This window comes from Marmota flaviventris, chromosome 14 (assembly GCF_047511675.1).
Source record: "Marmota flaviventris isolate mMarFla1 chromosome 14, mMarFla1.hap1, whole genome shotgun sequence".
Taxonomy (NCBI): Eukaryota; Metazoa; Chordata; class Mammalia; order Rodentia; family Sciuridae; genus Marmota; species Marmota flaviventris.
In genome coordinates, this window is record NC_092511.1 from 53,466,846 (window position 1) to 53,485,943 (window position 19,098).

Genomic DNA, 19,098 nt, shown 5'->3' on the forward strand with positions numbered 1-19,098 from the left:
TCCTGAGCAGGAGTTTTGGGAAATCACATGGAGAAGCTCGCTTTTTAAGAAGGCTTTGGGGACTGTTAATAGCAGGCTGGGGAGGGCACAGGAAGAGGCTGCGAATGAGTGCTTTCCACAGGATGCTGCCAGGTGATAAAATATTTAAAGCAGGCCCAACACCGGCTCTTCAAGGAATGGTCTTAATGATCCTGTCAGATATCTGGGCCTGTGGTCAAATGGACAGTGAGCTTTGGGCTTTATCAAAAATAGCCTAATGGGCACCATGAATGGATGCCAAGAATGTTTAATGGGTGCCAGGCCCTGCGCTAAGGGGCCGCATGTCGTCTCTGATCTTCACAGTAACTCAGCAGGCACCATCACTACGCCTATTCCGCAGACGAAACTGAGATTGGACCAGGAAGGAAGCTGGACTAGAAATCTAGTTTGGGGATTCCGAAGCTAAACCTTGCCTTTTTTTTTTTTTTTTTTTTTTGAGGGGGGAGTCACTTAACCACTGAGTCACATCCCCAGCCCTTTTTATTTTGTATTTTGAGATAGGGTCTTGCTAAGTTGCTGAGGCTGGCCTAGAACTTGCCATTCTCTTGCCTCAACCCTGTGAGTCACTGGGATTACAGGCAAAGCCATCACGCCTGGTTGTTGTTGGTGTTCTTGACGACTCCCATTCTGACTGGTGTGAGATGAGATCTCAGTGTGGTGTTGATTTTCATTTCCCTAATCACTAATGATGTGGAACATTTTTTCATGTTGGCCAGTCGTATTTCTTTCTTTCTTTTTTTTTTTTTTTTGATAAGGGTCTGGAGAGCTGCCTGATTTATTTTATATATAATCTTTATATATCTTTATTTTGTTTATTTATCTTTATGTGGTGCTGAGGATTGACCCCAGTGCTTTGCATGTGCTAGGTGAGCACTCCACTGCTGAGCCACAACCCCAGCTTGAGCCGCCTGATTTTTTTTTAATATTTATTTATTTTTTAGGTATAGATGGACACAACACAATGCCTTTATTTTTATGTGGTGCTGAGGATGGAACCCAGGTTCCGCCCGTGCCAGGCGAGCGCTCTACCGCTGAGCCACAACCCCAGCTCGAGCTGCATGATTTTTAAGAAGCCCACACAACTGTTTACACTGGATATATATGAGCTTAAGCAGTCCACTCCTTCAACATTCTGGAATATTTTGCTATCAGTAACAACATTGCAATGAGCATCTTCAGACAGTTGGCCCTACACACATCTGTGAGCAACACTGTGCTTTTTTTCTTTTAAAATTTTTTTTAGTTGTAAATGGACACAAAACCTTTATGTTGTTTATTTATTTTTATGTGGTACTGAGGATCAAACTCAGTGCCTCACACAAGCGTTCTATTGCTGAGCCACTTCTGGGCCCAGATGGCACAGGACTGATGGGTGACATCCTGTAGATGGGAGCATGGGTATATCCTGGATCCCTTTCTGCCTTTCCTTCTCCAGGGCAATGCTGGTTTTCTGTCTCATGAGGTTGTGTTTCTAATATAAACTGCCACCACTCTGCGTCAGTCATGATGGTCTCTGGTGGTAACAAACCTGGGATTATCCTCGCTAAATATCGGCATTTATTTTTTCATTTACTCATTCACTCCCTGACTCAGGCCACTCTCATGTTGGCTGTCCCCCTGGAATGACTCAGTGATCTAATCTGCTTTCATCTTGGGGTTTGCAGCCTCATCAGGAAGCCTCTATAATTGTCCAGGGTGAGAAGCACAGCACGGGATGGGGTGGAGAGGGTGCAGGAGAATCACACATTGACACTTTGATGTATCGCCTGCTGGATGCAATTAGTCACATAGCCATCCATACCTAACTGCAAGGGATTGGCAATGGTGGTGGTGGGATGTCTTGGATAATCCTGAGCATTATGTGCCTCTGTCAAGCCCCCCAGCTGGTGGAGCCAAGTAAATATGGGCTACATTAAGCAGGGAATGACCACAGGTCTATAGGGACTATTGTTAAGAGATTTGGGGACCAAAATTAGCTTTTTGGTGCTACTCAACTGTTAATGCATCTGCAGAAGCTTTTTATTTTTCTTAGACATCATATTGTAAAATAAAACACACAACACAAAAAAACCCACAGAGCAAATGTAGAGCTTATGCTTCGTAAATTATTATAAGGCAAACACTCTTGAAACTGCTTCCTAAGGCAAGAAAAAGAAATTTACAGCTGAGTTAACTGTTTTAGTTTTGAGACTTGGTGTTCTACTTTGCCAGACTTGGATCTAACACAGCTTTGGAAAAGTGGAGTTTTGAATTTCAGAGGTACAATGCTCCACTTGAAATCAGAGGGCTTCTAATCTTGACAGTGAACTTACAATGTGCCTGAGACAAGGGAGTGAGAAAGTCTCCCATCTCAGAATGAATGGGAGGAAGGATCCCAGGCAGGCCAGGCGGTGACCTGAGGAAGCTGCTGTGGACCCTCTGAGTGTTCTAACTGTGGACACTGCGGACGTGGTTCATGGGTCAGCCTGCTCCTTAGGACTCTGGCACCCTGAGGGAAGGAGTCTGCATGGAGAGGCCACCCCACCCAACATATGGCCTCTCCTTCAGGCCAAACTGCAGCCTGGAGGTCAGCCTGACCCTGGGGACTCCCAGCTCTGGGCAGAAACCCCATTGCCTCTGCCAAGGTATGTGTCAGCCTCGAAGCAGCACACAATGTTTTGGTAACTTGCAAAGGCTGAATCCTAGAAAGTCTGTGTGTTCCTGGCTGCTGGACTCCAGCCTGAGTGATGCTCCCCGCTCCCCTACCCCCCGGGGGCCTGCTGCACCTGCTGGGAGGTGGCTTGGGGCTGGTCCTCCCTCCCACTCTGCCAGCACATATTTCTAGGCTCAGGTCAGGCTGAGGAGAGTGTGGCTTTCGCTCTCCACACCCTGGCCCCCTGCACCCAGGAGGTGACTGACCGAGTTTTGGGTAGAAAAATGAGTCTCACTAGTCAAATGGGAGAGGAAAGGAAAAACAACAACAACAACAAAAAACCATCATGTTGCTTGAATTTGACCCAGATAAGACCCTCCTTCAGAGGAAGGGGCAAGGAACTTGGGTTTTCTTGCTTTCAGAGCATTTGGAACACACTCCCCAAAATACCAGAGGCCAAGTGCAAAACCTCCTCTGCTGTCATGAAGAGGGAGCATGAATCATGCAGTACATGTAATTTCCCTCGTCCCCAAATCCTGCATATGTTCTTACATTTAGTGTCGTTTTACATATGCAAGGTATTTTCTAAAAAAATCCCCCCCCCTTTTTTCTTAAACCAAAAACACCAGCTGTAAAACCCACTGCTTCCTTCCCTGCCAAGTCTACAGTGGCAGGAGGCAGCAGCAGCAGACAGCCCGGCCCCCAGTGCTCTGAGTCAGGCCTCCCTCTTGGTGGCTCGCTGCCTGCAAAACAAATTTAAAAGCTGGTGAATGGCACTTAGGGGCCTGCAGGCATGCAGGGAGGCCTAAAATATTTGCAGAGGTACATACTTGGTTCACAGACTGAAAGGCCACTATGTAAATATCTGGGCCCCAGTTGGGGCCAGGCGTTTGCAAAGCTTCTATGCCCGTTGCACTTAGCTGGTGAGGAAGCCAAGCCACTCATTCAAAAACATCATGCAGGAGCCACACCACAACTTCCTGGCCTCAGAGGGGAGACTCAGAGGTAACACAGCCCTGGGCTTGTGCTTTGACCTTTCTCCTTCCCTGTACTTTCCGCAGGATGGTTTTGGGATGGCAACAATGTCAGCTTTTAGAGCTGGGCAGACAGGATTGATTTTCTCTCTTTTGGCAGGGAAAAAAACTTTTTTGGAAGACACTCAAAAGGCAACCATAGTTACTGATGGAGCATAGCAAGCGTGAAATGGAGGTAGTTATTACCCAGGCTTGACAAAAGAAGAAAAAATGTGGGATGGATTTTGCATCAAGCCACAAATATTATTTCCAAGGACTCCCAGATGAGTGTAGATGGCAGAGCAGACACACCTGAGACCCCTGGCAACACCCCCCGGGAAGCCTCTCAGAAACCTGGAACCTGGCATCAGTCTTTTAAGCAAAGACAAGGTCATGAGCCAACATCCAGGTAGAATGCTCACTGACCACACCATCCACGGGGATGCATTTAAAAGAACAATCTTGTATTTTGCACCATCCATCTTGCTTCTTTTGAGTCAGAATAGGGCAGACGGACCAGGAAGAAAGGAAGTCATTTGATTTTACTTACTCCTTTTGTCAGCGATCATATTGCAACCCGGTAGGAATTACTGTCTAGATTAGGCAGAGCCTGCTTTCATTTTCTTCCACCTCTCCTAAAAGCAGCAAAGACTACAATTCCCAGCGTGCAACGGGGGCTGGGTGGATACAGGCTAGCTTCAGGCGTGCATCATCATCATCAGATGGTTAATTGCTAGAGAAAGTGACATTGACAGTGGTAGAAAGGGAAAGGTGCAGCAGTGGTACAGCATGCCTGTGATCCCAGCAACTTGGGAGGCTGGAGCAGGAGGTTTGCAAGTTCTAGGCCAGCCTGGGGCAATTTAAGTGAGACCCTTGGCAATTTAGCTAGACTCTGATTCAAAACATAAAAAGGACTGAGGTTGTAACTCAGTGATAAAATGCCCTGGGTTCCATCCCCAGTACCAAAGTGGGGGAAAAAAAAAAAAGGGCTGGGAATGTGGCTCAAGTGGTAGCGCGCTTGCCTGATATGCCTAGGGCGCTGGGTTCGATCCTCAGCACCACATAAAAACAAAAAATAAAGATTTAAAAAAAAAAAAAAAAAGAAGAACAAGAAGGATGCTGAGATTGACTATTCAAAGCTTGGAAATGAACTAGACTGAATTCTCCATCTTTATCAGAGACTCTAAGAGATGAGCAGATGTTCCAGCCATTCACAAGAGAAAGCCACTGACTCCCAAGTGGGAGCTAAGAACACTCCTTTGTCTGATGGCCAAAGCTGAGCCTGAATAGAGGACTCTCCATGCAATGGGAAGAACCAGCAAAGGACCATTGGAAAGACAGTGGAGCCCAAAGGAGAGGAAGACTGCCCTCAAGGCCTAGAGGTCACAGGTCTCCACTGTTCCATATGGAACAGATGCTCACTTGAGAGAAACGCTGCAAAATGCAAAAAGTTACCTCTTCAAAATGCAAGATAAGCCCTGTGCTACTGGTCTAAGTGGGCACTTAGAAGGACAAAACAGAATGAAAAGACACAAAGAGAGCTGTCCAAATAAGAAGGCAACCAAAAGTAGAAGGGTCAGGTGAAAGCTGCACTTGAAAAGAATCAAGAGTAGAATTGACCATTCTTCTCAGTATCCCTTTATATCCTGAAAAGTTGAGAACCCGAAAGAGCTTCAGGTTATAGCTATTGATAAGACTGCATTAGAAATTAAAACTGAGAAATTTAAAAATCTGTCTAGTACAAGACAGCTGGATTCTTATATCTACTTTTGAGTTCAATTTGTTGTGACATGTTGTTTTAGTTGAAGTATCTGAAGATAATCTGACTTTAGACAAAGAAGTAGTTGGAAAAGAGATTTTTTTTTTTTTTTGCGGGGGGGTGGTGGGGTGCTAGGGATCGAACCCTGGGATTTGAATATGCCAGGCAAGCACTCCACTCCTGATCCACACCCCAACCCCAAAGTCACATTTCTTAGTATAACCACCAATTCTGTGAGAAAAGTCTACTAACAAGTAGCAGGTATATGGTTTACAAAATTCCAATTTTTGCTTGAATGCTCAAATTTTATCACTGACTACAAGTATTTCCTTGAGGTATTTAGGCTGTTTTTGCTCATTTTTTGGAGAAGATGTCTGCCAAATACCTCTGCCTAAATAACCATTCCAACTTAACCATAATGACAGTCTGTCAGTTGCTCAAGTAAAAGCAGTTAGTTTAGCTTGCAACTCAAGTACACAAAGACTTTACCTAGACATGCTAACATACTGAACTCTGCAGCAAAAGTGTTTTATACATGCTCTGTCTTGCCACACAGAATGTTAAAAAGATGTAAATCCAAGGGCCAATATTTATTAAAAGTAATATTTATTGCTTCATGAAAAAACATTCTTAAGTGAAATTAGCATTTTCTTTCTTTCTTTTTTGAGGGGGTACCAGGGATTGAATCCAAGAGTGCTTAACCACTGAGCCATATCTCCAGCCATTTTTATTTTTTTATTTTGAGAGGATCTCACTAAGTTGCTTAGGGCCTCCCTAAATTGCTGAGACTTACTTTGAACTGCTGATTTTCCTGCCTCAGCCTCCCCAGCAACTGGGTTTGCAGGCATGTGCCACGGAACTTGCCATTTTTTTGTTTTATGGATCAAACCCAGGGCTTTAGGAGTGCTGTCAAGTGCTCTACTACCAGGTCACATCCACAGCCCTGCAGTGTTATTATTATATATATATTTTTTGAGGTACTGGGGATGGAACACAGGACCTCTTCCCCCCCCACCCCACCAGGTGCGGTGATGCACATCTATAATCCCAGTGGTTTGGGAGGCTGAGGTAGGAGGATCCTGAGTTCAAAGCCAGCCTCAGCAATTTAGCAAGGCCCTAAGCAACACAGTGACACCCTGTCTCTAAATAAAAATGTAAAGAACTAGGACTATGGCTCAATGGTTAAGTGCCTCTGGGTTTAATCCCTGGTACCAAAACTGGTGTCAGAACAGGATAGGTAAGATTCATGATTCTATGAGTTCCTCTCCCATGAGGAAACACATATATACAACTGTAGAAAAGTTGAGTATACACACCAGTTACCTTTGGTGTGATAGGAACTGAATTATTCCCTACCCTCAAGTCATAAGAACTCCTAATCTCTAATTCCTTAGAATATGACCTTATAAGGTCTTTACAGAGGTAATCAAGTTAAAATTAGGTCATTAGGGTGAGTCTTATTTAATATGAATGGTGTCCTTCTAAAAACAAAATTTGAGGGCTGGGGTTGCGGGGTTGAGTGCTTGCCTAGCATGTATGAGGCACTGGGTTTGATTCTTGGCACCACGTAAAAATAAATCAATAAAATAAAGGTCCATTGACAACTAAAAAATATTAAAAGCAAAAACTAAAACAAAATTTGACACAGACATGCACAGCAGAAGATGATGTGAACAGGTCCAGGGAGAAGATGGCCATCTATAAGCCAAGGAGAGGGACCTGGGCCAGACTCTCATTCACAGCCTTCCTCATTCACAGCTCTAATCTTGAACTTCAGGTATCCAGACTGGGACAGTTCTGTTGTTTTAAGTCATCCAATTTATGGTACTTTGTTACTAGCATCCCTTACAAGTGAATATAAGAAAACTCCCATTTTTAATATTTTAACAATGTGTGATATTTTTACAACTATAGATATTACCTCATACGATAATCAGAATCCTTCTCCCCAAATTCTTGGCCCACTCTGAAAGAAAAAAGAGAAGGGACACAGGAGAGGGAAAGGATACTAAGTATAAATATCACCTCATAATTTTTTTCCTTATAAATATACAAAAACCATTGCCTCCTGTTCCACACCCCTGCACTGCCCTTTAGGGGGGAGGTCCATTTCTACAGGGCACTAGCCCTGGTGGCTGCTGCAGCTGAGGACATGGTGCAGGCCCTGATTTGCAGTCACAACTGTATCTGGTCAGCAGAATGTGACCCAGGTCATCCCCCTTCAATCCATACATCTGGTTCAGGCCTAAACAAATGGAAGCTGAGGGTATTGCTCATTATAAAATGTGTGTGCATTTAGCAAGCCTGAGGCCTATTGAGAGCCACAGCCCAGTCAGAATGATGCCTGGCATTTGCCAGAGGGGATGGTTGAAAGGTGACGCCAGCGAACCATTGAGATGATGATTTGAGTTAAGCTATATATAATTGCTGTGATGCTGGATTGATTGTATTGTATATTTGACCTTTACTGGCGGGCTATAGGGCGGCTCTTGCTACCTCGGTAGCTCGCTACTTTGGAGTTCCTGTGAGTTCTCGTGGGGGTTTGGAGAGATTGGACAGAGCCCGGTGGAGGAAGTGTGGTTCCTATGTGGTGTGTGCAGTGCCGGTGAGAGTTGAATCTGCAAGGCTTTGTGGCGGTTGGGTTATTTGTGCCCAGCCAGACTGCGGCAGGTATACCAAAGGCCAGACATGGGCCTGGGAAGTTCAGGTAGGCAGCACCCAGGAGACAGTGTGCCCCAACCTTGGGTAAGTGCCACTGAGCTGGACCCAGCTCTTTTCAGCAGAACGTTTGCCAAGCTCCACAAAGAAGGCCCCTCCAAATCCACCCAGACTAGTGCACCTCTTCGGCTAAAACTTGGACCATAAACATACAGCAAGAAATCCCAATCAAATTCAGAATCATAAATTAAGAAAAGGAAATCTGAGTGAACAGGTTGTAATTCTTAAAAAAATATCTATGATTCATGCATTAGCCTCCTGTCCCTTGAAAGAGGTTTATTCTTCAGTCCCCACTGTTTCTTCAGGGACAGACAGAGGAGGAAGGGGAGAAAGAACGAGCATTTTGGGAGTGTCTCCTGCATGTGGCACTTTTACTACAGCATGTCATTGAAGCTCCAAAATCTGCCAAGGGTAGGTATCCATCCACCTATAATAAAGCCAAGTGCTGAGACCAGATCCCAAGCCTAACTCCCTATTGAACCTCACCTGATGCTCATCTTCCTCAGTCATCAGATGAAGTGTGTTTTCTTTCATTGCTGTGAGTTTGGTGCTCAGCAAGAGGACCTGGGGCAGCTGCCCCCTCTAGCCTTGTTTGTGGGTCCAGTAAGTTACACCAGAAGAAACTCAGGAGGGTGATATCACTTGCTCAAGGGCTACTGGCTTGCAGCAGCAGACTGTCCAGTGACCTTGACTGCGTCATTCCTGTACATGGGCTTCCTCCTCACAGCTGAAGAGGAAGGCTGAAGATGACTTGTGGAGCGGCCTATTTTCTGGCATTGGGCAATGGGCACCAAAGACCGCAGCCTGAGTGGTGGAGGGCTAGGGTTCTTGCTGCAGCTCACTTTCAAACCCTTGGGCAAGAAGGGACGGAAGCAGAGGCCTGGGGTGAGGCTCTGTAGGGGCCTGGACTCCACAGCTAGGCGCGCTCAATCCCTGCCTCTCCTGACCGAAGGTCACCTTTGTTACCCATTCCCAACTTCAGTTCCTCAACTGTATACCAGAGATAATGGGAAGGAAGGGAGAGGGTCAAATATGACCTTAGGACACTTTCCCTGCTCCAGCTCTGGAGGAGCCTTACAGGATTTTCTCTCACCCCCCAATTTCTAGAATCTTTGCTTTTCACCTTTGCCCAGGTGGCTTGGAAAAGCCACCCCTTCAGGGAAGAGTTAAAACTAAGACGGAGGGGCCCTCTATATTTCTTTTTAGGGACCCTACTTGTTTCTCTAGAAAAGGAGTCGAAACTTTCCTTTGTGACCCTCAAAAGACCTCAAGCTTTATTTCCTCCGGGGGAATCATCACTACAGCTTTTGAGCATCCAAAGAGTCCATTTGGAAAGGCAAAGAGCCAAGAACGCTGCTCCGAGGAGACCCAGGGTCATGCAGTTTTAACAACTGTCTTCTGTGAGAAATGGTCTTCCAAACCACACACACACACACACACACACACACACACACACACACACACACACTCGTACCCCTGAGGTTTAGCAGGAACTGGTGGAAAACAACTCGGAGGAAGTACAGCTGTTCCCTCTGAGGAGCTCTTGTGGGGAAGCAGGCCTAGGAAGAGGGGGTGTTTCCCGGGCGGTGACACGAAGCATTCCTTTCACTTGAGGCATTGGAGCCCACGGAGCTGCAGTCTCCCCTTGGGAATATGACATAACCTTAGGCTGGAAGGGCCTCACAAAAACAGCTCGGTGTCCACATGTCCTTCTGCAAAGGAAACGCCATCCCATCCTGTGTGGGAGAACTCCCAGGTCTGCTAAGGCTCAACAGCCACCCCATTTCCAGGCAGACAGACACCCCAAAGCCAGCCATCTGGTAGAATGTGTTTATATTTACATGGTACATTTTAAAGCAATGGCTACATTGGTCATACATATTAGAAACCATAAAAAAAAGTTAAGAACTAAAATGTACATCATACACTTGTATATATATTTTTTACACAGAGGTAAAAAGGCTTATTATAAAAAAAATCAATACAACAGGATTTTTAGTATACAGGTAAAGAATGAATTATGCTTCAGGCACTTTAATTTGTTAATGTGAGCAAATAGCTTGGGGGAGGGCCGGGGAAGCTTCTGAACAGAAAATCTTTTGGTTAATGTTTTTGTTACCACAGATACAAAAATAAAAATCTGAATATTTTCTCTCAAATGATTGACGTCAGTATGGCAAAGCTGACTGGGAAAATACTGCACACTGTTCAGCTGCAGTGTGGCAATTGGAGAGACGTATTTACATAAATGTCCCCATGGCTGTCTTTGTGCCCTTAACCGCTGCCTTTGCAAACCAAAAAGGATATGCGTGCAAGATTCACTAGCATAACTCTTGAAAAGTGGGGAAAACCAGCAAGGGGTAAGGGAAGAGAGAACAAGTAATGAACTAAATAGAGGTGACAAACAAAGCATCCGGGATGTGTGTGTGTTTTCACTGAAATAAATAGGGGCACTTGAACTGAGGTCTGACGAAAGTAGATTAGTGTTGTGCTTTGCAGAGAGGCGACCTTAGAGAAAGGCCTCGAGGCGACACCTCAGGCTGGGGCAGATGGTCTCTCCACAGCATTGGAGGCTGGCTAGATGCTCTCCTGGCAGGGAAGGGGTTCTCTTTCCTTCCATTGATACAGACGGACAGCTCTCTGCTCCTTTTCCACACTGGAAAGCCCCAACTAGTCATTCCAACAAATGAAAACGTCTACCAACTAACTCATAAGCACACTGGGTATTTACACTGATGATCTGTCTAAAAGAAGCATGGCGGGCTCTCAGGCGAGCTGATAGCACTCCCATGAAGGTAAGCATGGCTAGCACTTTCCCAGTACGAATGGCAGACTGGAAGAAAGTCCCTTTCCTTGAAGACTGTTGTCCTGTGTGCAATAAAGAAGGGAGGGGAAGAGGGAGGAGAGTGGGACCAGGCTGTGCCCTCTGCTGGCAATTACCATGGGAAGATCGTGGCGGGAAGAACAGCCAGCATCGACAAGCCTGGTCCCTGTGTTCTCCACGAGGTTCTGATTGTACTATGCTAGGTACAGGTAACCACTGTTCACTTTTCTTCTTTCTTCAATAAGAAGATTTGGCTATTCTTTGCAATATATTAGAAAAATACTCTTTTCCAGCTAATTAGAAGCCTCCTGCACGGCAAGGTGACAGGCAGACTCAAGTCGGCTGACCTAACCATCTATGCACCCAAAGTGGCAAGTCTGGGTGTGGAGTTGCAGGAGAAGACACTTAGGCATCAGAAGGGTTTTTACATATGGCCTTGTTTTTTCCCAAGTATAAATGAAGAATTTGGTGATGTGAAATTGAGTCCAAAATGAAAACAAAAACATAAACCCACAAACAAAAATGCAACCCACCACTCTTCGATTATGACATTTAAAATCGCCCCCCTTTGATAGAAAAAAGTTGCTGGGGCTGGGGGGAGCTCCTATGGTTTTATTCACAACCTTAGTGTTCCTCGAAGAACACTGGTTTGTTTTGAATAGACTATTAGGTTTGCAAAATAATGAGCAAAATCTCTTACTTCACTAACATCTTATTCTAATATTGCTAAGTTTTCAGAAGTGGTGGCAACACAATTTTAAAAAGTTCTATCTTAAGGGGTGAACTGGGGAGGTTCATAGAGACCTGAAATCCCCTTTCTAGCCCTGATCCAAGAGGCTGTGATGCAGTTTAAGGAATTTTTCCTGATTCTCACAAGTTAATCTGAAATTAAGGCTCAATTCTCAGTCATTTTATAGGTAAATGTTTTGCATCAGTGAATAAATTCAACAGATTTGGTGGGGGGAGGGCAGATATGACGATGGGCTAAGGAGAGAAACTGCAGCTTACATGGGAAATTTGGCTTTAGAAAAGTTAAAGCGATATTGTTTTGTGGTACAAGATTGTTAACTAGCTCACCTCCTATACATGACAGCTGACTGCAGGTGAGAACACTTCTGGTCGGGTTTCAGCACTGACAGCACGTTTCCACAGGAACCTGACGCTTGCTAGCAACCAGGCTAGCCAGACTGAGAGACAGGCTTTGGTGCCCTTGGTAAAAAGAACTACAAAACCCACCCCAAACCAGCCGTTTCCACCGCAGACTCATTCAAACTGGAAGAGGCCGGGAGGAGAGACAGGAATCAACATGGATAAGACGTTAGCATGATTACAGGTTGGTAATAACACGAGAGTCTATGCAGGAGGTTTCTTTCCCTTAGAACACTGGGCGAGCGTGTGAATGGGTGTGTGGCTGTCGCAGTGGGTGCTGGGGAGTGGAGAGTCCACCACGCAGGTGCCCCAGGCTGGAATGGTGCCTCAAGGGACCAGGGGGCCGGGAGGCCTCTTGCTCTCCTTGCCCCTTGGAGTGGAAGGGAGCAGGGGAGAGGATGAGTGTGGAAGATACAGAAGTTCCCATGTGGTTGTGGATGGAGGAGGGGAAGGAGAGGGGACCGGAGTCACGCGGCTGCTTTGTGCTTCCCGCCGCAGCACCTGCACATCACTCCGCAGTGGTAGCAGGCCCGAAGGGGCAGGTAACAGCACATACAGGGGGCCAAGAAAGACAAGGCAATAAGAGCCATCCACCGGAGGCAAAACTTCTCGTCGCTAGTATCGCACGAGCAGGGGTCTGTATAGTCTCCCTCGGGGTCCGACATACAGTGATAGAGCATGCTGTCCGCACACCACATACAGCTCACCCGGCGGATGCAAGTTCTCACGGAGTCGGGCGCGTCCTGACAGTGGCCCCTCCGGTTCTCCTCGTGGTTGAACATGTCCCTGCAGTACACGCACCGGGAGCGCTCGCCGTCCTCCTTTCGCCGCCGGGACTTGCCCCGCAAGGGCTGCGTCTTGATCACGCTGCCCCCGCGGCCTTTGGGGTCCTCCCCGAGGCCAAAGTCTGACGAGTCCACGTAGGGGTAGTTGTAGTCGTGCTTGGGGACCTCGCCCTTGGCGGCGAAGCGCACATAGGAGTCCGCGTCCTCCAGGGTGTCCAGGTATTTGCCCCTGACTGGCGCGTGCCGGTAGTCCTCGTACCCGGTCATCCAGATCTTCTCCCGTGGGTTGATGCGCACAATCTCCTCGTCGTCGTCTGGGAAGCTCACCTGCGGGTAGGGCCTTGGCATCCGCTGCCCAGGGAAAAGCAGACATCGTTTTATAGCAGTGGCCAAAAACAAGCAAGAAAAAGGAAAAACAACCCCCTCACCCTCCCACCCCCAATCCATAAAAACTCCCTCCCCTGGGGCTGAGGTTGTGGATCAGCTTAGCGGTAGAGCTCTCGCCTAGCACGCACAAAGCCCTGGGTTCGATCCTCAGCACCACATAAAGAAAACAAACAAACAAATAAATAAATAAAATAAAAACCTCCCACCCCAATCCTCCAAAATGCACCTTTCACCTCAACCAAGGCCTCTCTTTTTAAATGGTTAAATTTGTTCTTTTTAGATTTTGCGTGTCACCCTTGCAGGGGCCATGCTAATCTTCTCTGTGTCCTTCTAACTTTAGTATATATGCTGCTGAGGTGAGCACCTTTCTGTAATTACTTAACATCTTGTTGATCAAAGAAGTATTTCAAATTGTGAGTCTCAATCCATTACTGGGAAAATTGATGAAACGGGTAGGGACCAGCATTTTCTTTTCTTTTTGAAGTATGACCATACAGGAAAGGGTGCACATCACAACAGAACAGTCTGAATATTCAGAAGCCCAATACTCCCACGGCAACAGGTGGAACAGGACCTGTCTCCTCCACCTAACCTCCTCAGGTAGTGGGGCACCCCAGGATGATGTCTGACAGTTTGCACTAGTTTTGCCTGGTTTTGTACAGCATGATCTTTCATGAAACTGATTCTTTTCATAAAAAGAAAAAGAAAAGAAAAAAGAAATAAGGATATTGGCATATACTGCATGTTTTAAGGGTAACTTCCTTATGTACAAAGTGTGCAAACTGGGCGAGGCACTAAGCAACTAACTCAGTGAGACCCTGTCTCTAATATTCAAAAATAGGGATGGGGGTGTGGCTCAGTGGTGCAGTGCCCCTGAGTTTAATCCTTGGTACCTCCCCCCACCAGAAAACAAAACCAAAACCAAAACCAAAGCCAAAAAAAAAAAAAAATCCACAAACTGGGTCACCATATAAGATGCATTTTGTACTCTGGCTCATGTTCACAAGAGAGCAATAGGGGATACTAGGAAATAAAGTGTGTGTGTGTGTGTAGTTTATATACATATACAGTATATATGTATGTAGGAATATATATAGGAAATATAATGTGTTATGTGTGTATACATATATATTATATATATGTATATATATGTGTATCACCAGACGGTGATCCCTCACACTAAAAGGGCTTTGTTAAATGCAGCCGGCAGAATCACCTACACCTCTCCAAGCTGCGCATGGTGATGCACACATGGGCCTGATGGGAAAATGAATAGGAATAACCCATGTAGAGGATCAGCTCAGTGCCTGACAAACAGGATGCCTGATACCGGTTGCCATCATTGTCATTATAATACTGCTCCAGAACTGATCAGATGGTAACAGATTTACCCATCACTTTCCACTAGATCCTGAGTGCTTTGAGGGCAGGGGCTGTGGCTCACCAGTTTTGCCCTACTTCCTGTCAGAGTCTCTTCATCAGTTTGTAAGACTCTGGAAAATCACAAACTGGAAGGATTTTGAACAAATCTTGAGCCTTCTTTATTTTTTATTTTGCAAAGAAAGGAAAGTGTAAAAAAGTCCATTTCCATCTACTGCTACCATAAAGTGATTTTTTTAAAAAGCACATTTTAAAGTCAAAATATTAGAAAGCACACAATAAAATCTTTCTAAAAAGATTCAAACAAGGGCTGGGGCTGTGGCTCAGTGGCAAAGCGCTTACATGCGTGAGGCTCTGGGTTCGATCCTCAGCACCACATTAAAAAAAACAACAACAAATAAAATAAAGGCATTCTGTCCATCTACAACTACGGGAAAAAAAAAAAAAGGTTCAAACAAATCTAACTTTATGTTAAAAAACTCACTTGCCCTGTGCTCCTTTCTTCTCATTTCTAAACAGTGTGGTGGCCCTGTTACCTTACATGGGCACCAGTCCACGCCCCACTACTTGGGAACCTCCTCCACAAAGCAGCTGCTCTGTAAATATTTGTTGAATTATTAAATTCCAGACTCCAGCTCCATCTCCCTTGAGCAAGACTGGGCCTGCAGCCCGCCATGCCAGGGAGCTCAAGCCAAATGAGCAGCATTTTTTTTTTCGGTACGGGGGATTATGAATTCAAAGGTACTCTACCACTGGGCCACCCCCCCAGTCCTTTTCATTTTTTGAGACAGGGTCTTACTAAGGCAATAAGTCTGGCCTTGAACTTGCTATCCTCCTGCCTCAGCCTCTCAAGTTGCTGGGCTTACAGGCGTGTGCCATTCTTTAGCTTCATGCTTTCACAGCAAGCCGGAGACCCTCCAGATAGAGGAACACAGAGGCCTTGTGGCCCCCTGGGTGGAGACAGATGTGGGCTGAATGGCCTTCCACCAGGTACCCCATGTCCCTAACCCTGCCTCATCTATGAACTAGGCTTCAGAGGATTAAACCAAACAAAGCACACAAAGGGTGTGGGGCAAGATGTTTGGCACACGAAATCTCTGAGTTGTGACCATCAAAACCACCTTCAGTACTGGGGGGGGGGGGGTTTACAAAGTTAAACACAGGAGGCCTAGGCTTGGGGCATTTAGATGAGCAGGAGTGGAAAGGGGACATGTCCTAGTGATCTCAGGGAATGAGACCAGTGCTCACCTGGTCGAGGTGGTAATGGTCCGTGGGGTATGGGTCGAGAGTATAAATCCTCCGGTGCTCACAGGATGTGGGAGAGGAGATTGTCCGAGTAGGCTGTTCCCTCTTCTGAGAAGAATTAGAAGAACTGTCTGTAGCTGTCTGTTTAGAGGGGAAGTAACCAAGAGTTAGTTAAAAAACAACCATTAGCAAGGTGCAGCGGTACCTTCCTAAAATCCCAGCTGCTCAGGAGGCTGAGGCAGGAAGACTACAAGGTTGAGGCCAGTCTGGGCGGTTTAGGCCCTGTCTTAAACTAAAAAATAAAAAAGGGCGAAGGTGTAGCTTGGTGGTAGAGTACCCATGGATTCAAATGCCAATACTGTAAAAACAAAAATCAACAAACACACCAAGCCCTACCATGCATTGTTGAGTACTGTCTACCCCTGATCTGTGGCACTGTGCTGGACTTCCCACAATCTTGAGTTTATCCTGGCCTCAGCAGGAGACCCCCGAAGGGCCAGATTGTCCGAACATGACATGGCTGGCTCAACAAACGGAGAAACCCCGCCACCAGACCTGGAAAGTTGGGATGTTTTCTCAGATGTGGGAGCAGCAACAGGCTGTGGGGGAGGGATCGATACACCAGGCTCCCACTGGCGGGCTCAGTGGGAAGGAAGATGGCCCAGCAGAGGTGACAGTTTATGGTTGAAAAGAAAAGAAACCCATGTTTTCATTATGGGACACAACCATTGTTAATTTAAGAAACTTGGTAAATATGTACATCATCATGTTGGGGAACCCATCTTTCTAGATTTTTCTCTACTTCTATTTGGCTCATGTGATTCAGGGCTGATGTCTGCTACCAGTCTCCTGATCCACATGCTGATTCCAACATATTCATAGTCCTCTCTGGGCAATACAGACAGACTTGATGGAGAGATCAGAAGAGTTGCTGCCTCCATCTCTGAAATAAAGAACTAAGGTCCTTTAAGCCTAATGTATCTCCTTGCTGTCCCTCAGGTGAGCCCACTTCCAGTTCCTACCCTGGGAGGTTCTTTGTTCAGATGAATACAAATACAGCTTCTCCAAATGAGAAGGGGTACGCTGTTTTAAACAAATCCAGGAGATAAGGGGATGACGTCTCAGAATTCAACAGTTTCTCAATAAATACCTTTGGAATGAGTAGATAAGGGCCCTTCAGTGTGATTCAAATCTCAAGAGGTAAATTCTCATCCAACATCTACATTGTAGTCATCTATTAGGTTCGATGTCACCCTTGTAACATGCTCCCAGCATTTAATTCTCAGAAATTCAGTTAATGCATCCCAGTCATCTGCTCACCCTAACCCACCTCCTCTTTTCTGTGACTTATGCTTGGGTTAACAGTGTGTAGGAAGTCCTTCTCAGAAATAGGCACACCCAGTTTTCCCAGCATCCATCAGCCAGTCGGAAGCACCACCTTCCAACGCACCCATCCTACCTCCTCCCTGGCCCTAATGGCCTCCTCCCACGGCACAGTCACATGCAGGGCTCCCCAGACATCTGTCAATGTGAGTGAGACTGGGAAAGGACCTTCAGTAGCTCTTAATCTGCTGATGGATTTGTACAGAATGGCAAGAAGGCCAGATGCCCTTGACAGGCGTGCCTGCACCCTGCTGCCTCCAGCGAGCACAGCTGAGGGTATATCCCAGCTTGGCCTACACCATCCGTGTCCACTCACATCAGGTCTGTGTAAACCCCAGGAAAGAGGGCACGACAGAGCGGCTCCATTGCTGGCCAAGGCTTATTTCAGATCTATGCTGTCAGACAAATCCACAGTTGTGAGGTGACCTGCACACAAAATATATGAAAGGACATCTCCAAGAAAGGTGAGGGAGACGTCTAGCGCATGCACCTCAAAACTGGCTATCCTATGACCACGGCAGCCACAGAGGAGCAGCACCCAGATATGCGTGTGAGCAAGATTCTACACACTGTGTGTGTACATAAATGACAACCACCAACCCAGCAATCAGACAGGTCACCTTCACTGCAAGCTCCGGCAATCATGTGGCCTGTGGCCATGTTTTCAACTTGACTTGCTCTCTTGGGTGGGTTTCTCTGAACTGTTAGGGTTTTGAACAAAAGCAGAGGCCCTCTGCCAGGACTCTGGAATCGGGACCTCAGGCTCCTAAGAGAGTGGCTTCTAGAGGGAACAAGGTCAGAGCCTGCTGTTAATGTCAGTGCCTCCACTGTGGACAGCAAAGCGGGTACTGCATTCTGGGCACAGTGGACTCTTGGGAGGTCTTGTCCTCATGATTTAGCCAGCACAGCCCTGGCCACCTACACATGTATTAACCTCTAAAGAAATCCAGCCTCTGGGTTGCACACTGACAGTGTCAATGGCCATTTATTTAAAAAGTGCCCAATTAAGAAATGTGCAGCCTAATGATAGGTGCTGAACAGAAACAATGGAGCACAATGCCAAAAATAACAGGGTCCTGGCTCAGGAACACCAGATTTCAGCCATTCTGTTAATTATAAGGTGTGTGATCTTTGTCAAGTTAATCTTTATTTTATTTTTTTTTTAGTTGTAGATGGACACAATACCTTTATTTTATTTATTTATTTTTATGTGGTACTGAGGATCGAACCCAGGGCCTTCCACATGCTAGGCGAGAGCTCTACCACTGAGCCCCAGCCCCAGCCCCAAGTTAACCTTTAACTCCAGTTTTCACATGTATCACACAGGGCTAGAATCTTCCTCAAGGTTACTGCAAAAATACAATGACAAATAAAACGATCATTTTCTCAATTGTGAGTGCTGATGTTCAGGAGGGTTACAGATTCAGTATGCTGATCCTGCACCTGGTCCCCTGCTTAGGTAGCTCCCTCAGAAGCTTTGTCAAGTTTGTCTCTGGATTTTTCCAAGTACATTATTTTACCTACAAAAGATGGTTTGGTCTACTTTTTGATATTTGTACCATCTCTTTCTTGCCTTAGTGTATCTTTGGCAGGGCTTCCAGTATGACATGGAGGAAACAAGTTCCTGCTGGGGATGGCCGCACACCCCTGTAACCCCAGTGAATTACAGTGGAGGCTGAGGCAGGAGGACCACAAGTTTGAGAATAGCCTCGTTAACTCTGCGAAACCCTCAACTTAGTGAGACCCTGTCTCAAGATTAAAACATAAAAGGGCTGGAGATAGAA

At 46.1% G+C, this 19,098-nt stretch overlaps 1 protein-coding gene and 1 non-coding gene across 5 annotated transcripts in view; both read right to left on the reverse strand.

The window, feature by feature from the left end:
• Positions 1 to 9,977: 9,977 nt before the first annotated feature.
• Spred2 (sprouty related EVH1 domain containing 2) overlaps positions 9,978 to 19,098 on the reverse strand; it is a 122,306-nt gene continuing 113,185 nt past the window's right edge. For all 4 annotated transcript variants that reach the window (XM_071601651.1, XM_071601650.1, XM_071601649.1 and 1 more), the window contains 2 exons: positions 15,935 to 16,072; positions 9,978 to 13,270 (listed from right to left, as the gene is read on the reverse strand). In XM_071601651.1, the coding sequence (XP_071457752.1) occupies positions 12,602 to 13,270; positions 15,935 to 16,072 (807 nt within the window). In that variant the 3' untranslated portion in view covers positions 9,978 to 12,601. The remainder of the gene's footprint in view (positions 13,271 to 15,934; positions 16,073 to 19,098) is intronic.
• LOC114092070 (U6 spliceosomal RNA) lies at positions 13,568 to 13,670 on the reverse strand. Its single transcript, XR_003582613.1, has one exon. It is a non-coding gene; the product is annotated as a U6 spliceosomal RNA (small nuclear RNA).